This window comes from Aptenodytes forsteri, unplaced genomic scaffold (assembly GCF_000699145.1).
Source record: "Aptenodytes forsteri isolate BGI_AS27 unplaced genomic scaffold, ASM69914v1 Scaffold280, whole genome shotgun sequence".
In the NCBI taxonomy this organism is placed as follows: domain Eukaryota; kingdom Metazoa; phylum Chordata; class Aves; order Sphenisciformes; family Spheniscidae; genus Aptenodytes; species Aptenodytes forsteri.
Genome location: NW_008796042.1, coordinates 2,016,416 through 2,025,473, shown reverse-complemented (window position 1 = coordinate 2,025,473; position 9,058 = coordinate 2,016,416). Strand labels below are relative to the sequence as shown.

The 9,058-nt window shown below is 42.5% G+C and overlaps 1 protein-coding gene across 1 annotated transcript in view; it reads left to right on the top strand.

Moving 5' to 3' along the window:
* The window catches only part of FAM179A (family with sequence similarity 179 member A), a 30,709-nt gene extending 21,912 nt beyond the window's left edge, over nucleotides 1-8,797 (top strand). Inside the window, exons 15-19 of the mRNA XM_019473717.1 lie at nucleotides 515-518; nucleotides 778-982; nucleotides 2,183-2,399; nucleotides 6,034-6,120; nucleotides 8,385-8,797. Of these exons, the coding sequence (XP_019329262.1) occupies nucleotides 515-518; nucleotides 778-982; nucleotides 2,183-2,399; nucleotides 6,034-6,120; nucleotides 8,385-8,629 (758 nt within the window). The 3' untranslated portion in view covers nucleotides 8,630-8,797. The remainder of the gene's footprint in view (nucleotides 1-514; nucleotides 519-777; nucleotides 983-2,182; nucleotides 2,400-6,033; nucleotides 6,121-8,384) is intronic.
* The last annotated feature ends 261 nt before the right edge of the window (nucleotides 8,798-9,058 follow it).

Here is a 9,058-nt window from a genome sequence, read left to right as displayed (position 1 = left end):
ATAGGAATTTGGTCCTTGCTGTCTCCCCATGCCAGCGGGAGAGCTACTTGTACCTGTTCTCCTCTGATAACAGAGTGGATTTATTTAGCTCTGTTGTGCTTAGCTCCGTTGTGCTCAGTGGTGGCAGGAAGGTGACCACATGCCTCACTAGCATAGTTAGGATCTCCCCACGCTCATGGCAGAGAGGTTGATCCAAGAGAATTGTTCCTATTGAGTTTGTTAAGCTGTGAATCCAGTCCCTAGGGAAGCAATAATGTGAGTGTTGTGGTGGGATGTCTGGCTTCTGCTTTTATCACTGTTACTGATCCTCAGGATCCTTTCAGATATGCCCCTTAATCTCTCTGGGTAGGATGAATCTGTTTAGATGCATCTGAGCTATTTATCCAGATTCCCATACCTCTTGTAGAGACACTTCTCCAGAGTAATTAACTTCCTTATAATACAGACACCTCCCATAAGATGAGGCATTTAAACTTTGAAGTAGTGCCTATTTTTCGCCACAAAGGGATGCTAGATGAGTAGCTGGGAAGATATCTGAAGATCAATGAGATGAATCCCATCCTCAGTGCCTTGGTTTTCCTGAGTAAGCACTAGCGATAATGTTACTTGCAGATTGTCTCAGATTGTCTCCTGTAACGAATGTCATGAGATCCAAGTTGCTTTTGAGATCAGGATCTAGCTGAAATCACATCATTAGGAAGTCTCCTCGAGATGTTTTCCTCACAATTAACTGAAGATATTATCACCAAAAGGTCTTACCTTGTTTTTATTTTCCAGTTTGAGGTCTGGCTCTGACGTACTCGTCTTACCCCGTCAGACAGTCCGTCGCACATCACTTCGGACTGTGGAAGAAACTGAACAGCTCCGGGAGCTTTATGAGCTCCTGGCAGACAAGGATTTTCAGACACGAATGGAGGGAGTGGTGCTCCTCCTAGATCACTGCAAAAACAGCCCCAAGCTCATCTCCAAAAACATTGTCCAGGTATGTAGGGCTCTCTATTGCTCCTTTCCTGTTAGCTCCCTTCCCAAGCCTGTACCAGTAAAGTTAGCTCAGTGTGTCTTGGCACTACATACTGGCTGTTTGGGACAGGCTGGTCCCTTCTTACCCAGAGTAATTTAATTCAACTCCAGGCTTCAAGGCAAGTAATTTCAGTCCAGATGTATTTCTCTGGCAAGTGTCTATTGGCGCTGTTCATGAGATGATGACAGAATTTACTGTTGCTGTGGCTTCTGCTGTCTCCTACTACCAGTTAGGTTGAAATAAAGGAAATCCAGCCACTGAAAGCTTGGCAACTATTCTCTAGAAGAAAAATGGGTTGGGATGGGGGAGAGAAGTATCAGGCTAGGTTGACTTTTAAAAAAAAAAAAAATTTCTTTTTTTTAAAGGATGCTCCTGTAAATTTTATCTTGTCTTGCACCGACACAACTCTGCCTTTTCACCTCTGTCCTCATCCCTTTCCTGCTTGGGAAAGACTGTTCTCACCCTTCCTGGGGGTCCTTTTTTCTCTTTGGAAAGAGGAGGAAAATGGCTAGAGACAGATCTTCTCTTCCTTCTCCTCCCAGCAGCTGCTTTTTTCCCCTTTTCCAGAAAATGGTGCCTGATAATGTGGCTGTCAAGGGACTGAACATGCTCTAATGAGGACTGCACAGCACATTAAACTTCAGAAGTCTACCTGTTAGCTAGACAAATGGTCTGGGTCCCGAAGAGTTCATCAGAGCCCTGCAGTCCTCCAGACGCAGGTTCTGAGACAGATAAAACAAAACTTGGATCTCATCGAGCCACAGTTTTGGCAAAATCAAAACTACCCTCAGTACTTGAGACAACTTTATGGAAAAATGGACATCATAAATACCTGTTTTCATACCTCTATACCAAAGATACTATTTTGCATTATTAAAATGGGATTAATTTAATGATTTATAGGTAAAGAGAAACAGCATAGGAACTATCCTGTCCCCACTGAAACCTCTTAATAAAATATGAAAATCTTTTCAACCAGCATGAGGCTGTGCAACCACTACACTGAGTAGCCCACAGGAAAACAGTGAAATTGTGCTAGCCAGTGCTGACCTGACAAAAAGGATTACATTAATCTTTTACATTGCTGGGTACTTGTTTCTACATCCTTCTTGAAACAAAGACATTTAAATCCAGCTTTAATGTCATTTGTTTTCTTAACAGATTTTTGATCTTTTTTTCCTGAGACTTCATGATTGGCACAAGAAAGTGAATCAGCAGGCGCTGGAGGCACTGGTTTTGATGATACCCATGCTCAGAGCTGCCTTACACCCAGTGCTGGTCTCTCTGGTAGCAGCAGTCACTGACAACCTGAACTCAAAGCACTCGGGGATTTATGCTGCAGCTGTGAAAGCGCTGGAAGCATCCATTGCTCACCTAGGTAAGGCTAACCTCTGACATTGACTCTCCTCAACTGTGGCTTCTCCATCTCGGAGTCAAGTAAACACTGAGTCTGTTGATAGCTGTTGTCGTCTGTGGAAATATCCAGCTGCTGCAAGATGTTTATGAAGTCCTGCCTGCATTCTTTCTATCCCAATCTGTTGTATCATGTTGTGATGTGCAGCTGAATGGATGCTGCTTATCACCTGGATCATATGTCTGGGTAGCCAGAAGCTGTGATGGTGCAGTCCTTATGCACCAGTTCCTAGACAGGCTTGAATGTGTACCAGCGTTTCCCCAAAGTCCCAGGAGCCTTTGGCTCTGTGCTGCTTGTCTGCTTTGGTACAGAAGGAGCTGAACAATAAATCCTGGAGTACAACTTTGCTAGAATTCAGGGACAAAGGGATTTTTGGAGGTTGTTTAGGCCCAATTTGACTTCCCAAATGAATTGCTTTGCTGTTGGCGTGAAGGGACACTGGCCCATTAGAGCTTCTGCAGAACAGCTTCCTGGAAGGCTCTACATTATAGGCATTAGCTGGTCCTGTCTATTTTCCACCTTTCTTCTTTGTCTCCTTTTTTTAAAAGGGAATTTATGATTTGCCAAGTTCATTTCTTTAGAACAAACAGGTATAAATCCAGCTGTAAATGATGGCTTGTTCCACATATTGTTCTGCATGGGGCAAGATTGCTATAGCCAATAACTACATAGCCAAGGTCTGCTGTAAATTCCCTTGCCACGCAGATTTATGTCAGCTGTGAAAATGCAGCACTGGGTTAATATGCCTGAAAAATTTAGTGTTGAAGAGGCAGGTCTTAAAGGGGAATTAACAACTTTCTCCACATCAGATGTTTTATGAACTCAGTGAATTTGCTGACCCACTGCCTTTCTGTGTCCCAAGTATAGGGTTGTTCCTGATCATGAAGTGGGTAGAAGGGTGTAAGACCTGTACTGCTCTTGGCCCTTACGCATTTTTTGTGGTGCCTGGGAGAAGGTTGGGGAAAAGTTGCAGAATCCTGCTAACAGAGGATGCGGCGAACAGATCCCTTCAGGGTTTTGTATGGAGCTTTCTGTCATTCCCCTCTCACCAATTCTGAGAGATCACTGTAAATTTTCCATGCTGGCAGATGTCAGAACAGGAGCAAGGCACATCTGTCTCTCATCACACTGTGTTTACCCAGAGACAGGTTCAAGCAAACAAAGTGGGATATATTTTTTTGGTTCTGCTCATTTTTATGGATGTTTGCAAAAATTCAAACAGGCAACTGAATCACAAATATTTCAAAATTCAATACCCAGGGCTTCAGTGGGGGAAGGAAAGTTCTACTGGAAAAATGTGTGAGTGAAACCTTCCCATATGCTTTAAAATTGTCTGCCTTTACAATTTAAAATCAAGTGGCAAATGACAACACCCCCCCCGAACTCTAAAGGATTGTGCAACATTGCTGGCTTAGAGTAAGTGAGCGCAATGTCTTGCCCCATTGCTCCACTGAGTTTCATAGCTAAGAGCCCAGCTATTGCTCCAAGACTCTATGTTGACATGCCTCAGATTCTGAGTTTTAGGTGAGACTTCCTCATCTGTCACCTTTAATGATCCATGCAAAAATGCAAGCTGGTTAGAAAATTGCTTGACCACTCGATGTAAAAACAAAAACAACCCTAAAAAACAAAAAAAACCCCTCCCATCCCCGAGACCAAAAATTCTACCTACAAACAAACTAATTTGCTTCCAAATAATGCCTGAATCATTTATTTAGCTTAACCTGACATTGGCTTGGCCATCCCCAGCTGAAGGCCACACACATTCATTAGCTGTGACATGGGACCCTAATCCCACTCGAGGGACTTACCTTGTAGATGGGGGCGAATCAGCAAATCAAGGCCGATTGCAATGGGACCAAGACATAGATCTTGCTCTCCTCTGATGTCTGTCCTACCCTGTCCTCTGTCATGAAAGAAATACCCTTCAGGTGGCCACTGCGTGACAGCAGGGTGTGGAGTCAGGCCAGCAGCCCGAGTAGCTCCCAGAGGAATCAACCCTCTGCAAGAGGGCAAGGGAAATTTCCCCTGTAGGTGTTAATATAGCAAAGAGGGGACCGCACTGAAAATGAGAGCACGGAGAAGCAGATTCTTCTTTTGCTCATATTGCAAACACTGGGCTGCCTGTCCTGTGGCCAACAGGTTTAGCTAATATGTAGTGCAGAGAATTAAAGCTGAGTTAATAAGAACTGAACTGCCTGCCGCCTTGTTTTCTCTAACAGCCATTAAAGGTTCCTCTGTTTTTAGGTCTCTGAAGGCAGCTAAAGTAATGGTTGGGTAAATTTGTTATTGACTTGGGCTTTACTGTTTCAAAATGCACAGGGCATTTGAAACCCTTAGATTGAAAGGTGAATAGTGCCTATACACTTAGATTCCTAAAAAAACAAGCAAAAAACCAGTTTCCCCTCACCCACCCAAAACCCAAGCATTCCCCTGAAAATCTGTGTAGACACCAATATTAATGATTAATTAACATTCTATGCTCCTTCAAGATCTCCAGATCTTGGGGCATTTTTTTCAAAGCAGCAGCTGTAAGGGAACTCTCTGGGGAGGAACAGCAAGTGTGAAACAGCGTCTGCCAATACTGCAAGACTGTGAGGCAAAAAGTGAAGTGTCTGTTTAAAAAAGTGAATGAGAAGAGTGTAATTACCAAAGCAGAAGCTTAATTAGGGTAGCAGGATCAGTTCTTTACTGCACGCTTGCAAGAAAATCATTAGCGACTTCCTTTTTATATCTCATGCAAAAAGGAGCACTTAATAGCGCAGTGCTACTTCAAACCACTTTGGGACTTGGCTCTGTAGTGGTTCACAAAGAAGTAGGTTGCCTGCTTTATCGGTGCCACTCCTGGTGGCACCACAAGGTATCGTAGCGCATCCCACGCACATTCTGCCTCCAAGAAAAGCTTTGCTTGGCTTATCGAAGCGGTAAGACTGGAGGCTTGCAGACCAATCCAGGCAACAGTTTATAAATTAAAACAAGACCCCAAATCAACAACAGGCAGTATAGAAAAAACTAAAATACATATGACAGTCAAGTATTGGGAAATTAGTTCGTTTTCCAGTCTCTCTGCCAAGATCTGATTTCAGAGATGTTACAAGAGCTGTTGAGAGCGGATGGTGTTGGCAATGAGCAGGAATTCTCTCTTGTAAAAGTACTCTGGGGTCTTGTCCATATATCCCAACACTTAAAGATTTAACACCAGCTTATCCTTAAAGTGTGAATGGATATGTGGACTTTTGAGCCTTCTGACCCTTTTCCTTAGGGGAGGGAGGAGGTAATTTCTGCAAAGCTCCAGGACGCAAACCCTTTTCACTGCTTACATGTGACTTAAATTTTGGGGGCCCTGATGTGAAATGTTTGACACAGCTCCTTGTACAGCAGTCAACTTTGTATTTACAAATGTGAAATGAGAGCTTTTCTTTTTGAATTTAAAATCCTCCCAAGTAAGCTGGAAGGAAAGAAGAAAAGGACTCAGAAACTGGCAGAAATTTACTTTATTTTACAAAATGTGGTTACCTCTGCTACCTCTGCCCTCCCCCCCCCTTTTTTTTTTCTTATAACCTCAGAAGAGTGAGCAGAAATAATGTTTCTCTTTCAGATAACACATTGCTGCTGCAAGCATTAGCCCACCGAGTGCCTTCCCTCAGCGGCCAGGCTCTGCTGGATGTCACAGAACATGTCTCAGGTATCGCCTGCTTCAGCTAATTTCCACGTTTAAGTCAAGAAGACTTCAGAGGGAATATTTAGAGGGAATGCCTCTGAGTAGACAGTGCAGTGGCTTATCAAACACCAGAAGGTCCTGAGCTTGTCTCTTCTGCAAAATACACATAATAGGTGTATTTAGCAGGGGTTTGCCTGGCTGCTGCAGAGGCGTGAAGCATGTGAGATGAGGATGGCACTTGGGCTCCAGTGCTGAGCTCTCACTGGCGTATCTCAGGACCTGCCTCCAGGAAAGAGAGGGGCTAAAAATACCCTGGCTGGCTCCTCTCTTTGAAGGACAGTACAGTAAAGGTCATGGAGGTCTGTAAGAGGTCCCTTTTCTGAAGCGAACGACCATCCTTCAGAAAAATTTGTGGCAACTGGTATTTCTGAGGATCAGTTTGTTTTGTCATCACGGGATTCTTGTTTTCCTGTTGGAAATTTTTGAGGCTGAATCCTGCAGAGCCTGGGGGTCATACTGTGGGTGAAAACACGCATATTCCAGGCAAGGATTTTGTGCAGGACAGTATTTGCGGGCAGAGGGGCAGAAGTGGGCAGTTCAGCCCAACCCACTGAGGCTCCCAGCCTGTATTGCTGATATGACATTGGACTCTGAGCATTTCAGTATGTGCAAACAGTCTATTTCTGTATCAGCGGTGTCCGACACACTACAAATCCAGCTGATAATTGATTTATAATAGTAGCTTGCTATGTCAGCAATAGCCAAGGAATGGAAAAAATTATAATCTCAATATATACTAGAGAAAACTATTTATAGCCTTGTTTAATTAGGGCTAAATCCACTACTAATTATGCCAGTATCTTTTAATCCAAGGTTTAATATACTTTGCTGCTTCATTATGAATCTCAAAAGGGCATGTTTAGCCATAGCAAATGTAAAAGGGCCTTTAAAGATAATTTGGATAAAGTAAATCTCCATAAACATAGAATTTAGTTTTACAGTTATTTTAATCTCTTTTTCAAATACAGCATTTGAACATAAATTGGGACTACTTTAGAGAGAGCAGATGTTCTCTCTGGGATTTAGTGGGAACAGACAGCTCTTTCTCTCCTGAAGCTCCATAGTGACCGCTGTGTTTAATAGCATTTAAACTCAAATTAACTCCCATTTTAAAATAGGTACCATAACCCTTTTCCTGCTTACCAGAATTGTTTTTAGGTACTTTCAGGAGCTGTTTAAATGTTGATGACTGATGCTAGATTAACAGCTTAGAGAAAATGAAGGTCCTTCCACTACAGAATAATAAGTGGTTACTGAGTAACATTTCCACTGAACAGAAAATAAGAACTCTGTCTCCAGACCATTTCAGATTTTGATCTCTCAGCAAAATCTGCCATGCAAGGAGCCTATTGGTAGTAAATTTTTGTTTGTATTTAATATAGTTCAGTTCAGAAAATGAGCTGAGAGCAGACTTCAGAGAGAATGGGAGGGAATGCTTGTTTTTTGGTTAAATTTCATCCCCTTGTGTAAGATTTTTCTCTCTCTATTCCCCTATTTCAGGGAACATTGTGAGGGTAAACGCCATTAAAACTGTGAGATGCTCAAATGCCATGGCAGTGGGGTCTGAGTCATTATCTAAGACACCCTGAAGTTTGAAACAGGTGTTCATTAGAAGCCACCAAGTATGAGAGGAAAAACCTCAAATTAGACCATTCTGCCAATGGCATCAGTTAGTCACTGATGTTTCTGAGAAAACTGTCAAGCAGCACACATTTTTGTGGGCTGGAGTTTTGAAGTGTGGTATGATACTGCCGTTTGCTGTGTGCCACTGAGCAAAGGGAACTGCCAGATTAGACTTTTGGCATTTTTCATCAAAGGTCACAAAAAAGTAATCATCCTTTTTATTAGAAAGCTTTCTATTACCTCTCTAAGCTGCATTTCAAAATCTTCAGCAGCTGGTTTAGGCAACTTCTTAATGGAAATAAACAGTGATTTGACATTTTTGTCATTTGTAATGCAGAAGCGGATAGTGAAACAATTTACAAAATGTGTATGATTCACTTTGCTAAGTCTATCATGGATACAAAGACCCTGATTTGGAGAAATTAAAGTCCTCAGAGGTTGGTTGTTCCGTTCAGTGGATGATCAGCCACTATTGCCTGTTTCTGGATCATCGGGCTTTTAGTGCTTGCTGATATTGGCCAGAAAAGGCTTCTGAGAACCACAAATAAAAGTAAGTACTTGTTTGCATCAAGGTTGTTAAGAAGCTTGTCTCTCTCGCCCGGCAGTGCTTGTGGCATCTGTTTATCGCCAGAGACCCCAAGCTGTCCAGCGCTACGCCCTGCCCGTGCTCTGGTTCTTCCTGGGAAACAGGGTCCTGCCTGTCCGAAGCAACAGTATCAAGATTGTGGTCACCAAGCTTGCAAGGAGCCTCTATGAAGTGATGGGCTCCAGGCTGAAGGTGGCTGCTGCCAGACAGTCTCAGCATGTGGAGAAAAACCTCCAGAATATTTTGGGCCTGAATGTCCGGTGAAGGCTTGGTGTGCTCCGGGAAGCTGATGGAGAGGTGTCGAGTGGGATAGATGGAGGCAAAAGTGGACGATGTGGCTGTGGCAGTGGCATTGGTTTTATTCTGTGTGTTTGAAGAATGGGATTTACCCTACAGAGTTTATAGCTACAGACATACATAGTATATTTTGATGTAGGCTTTTAAAAAATAATAAAAACCAAAATGAAATGTTTTCAAAAGTTTTATATTTTGAGCTCATCTTCCCTAAGAAGCTTGCATAGATACCAAAAAAATAAAACCTATGTGTAAATGCAATCTGTAACTGTAAAAAGGAAAATAATATATTTATATACATACTTAGAAAATAAGAGATGTGCATATACATATATATTTACTTACAAAGTAAGAGATGAGCTTTGGAAGCATTGGGGCTATAGGATTAGATGGCTTGAT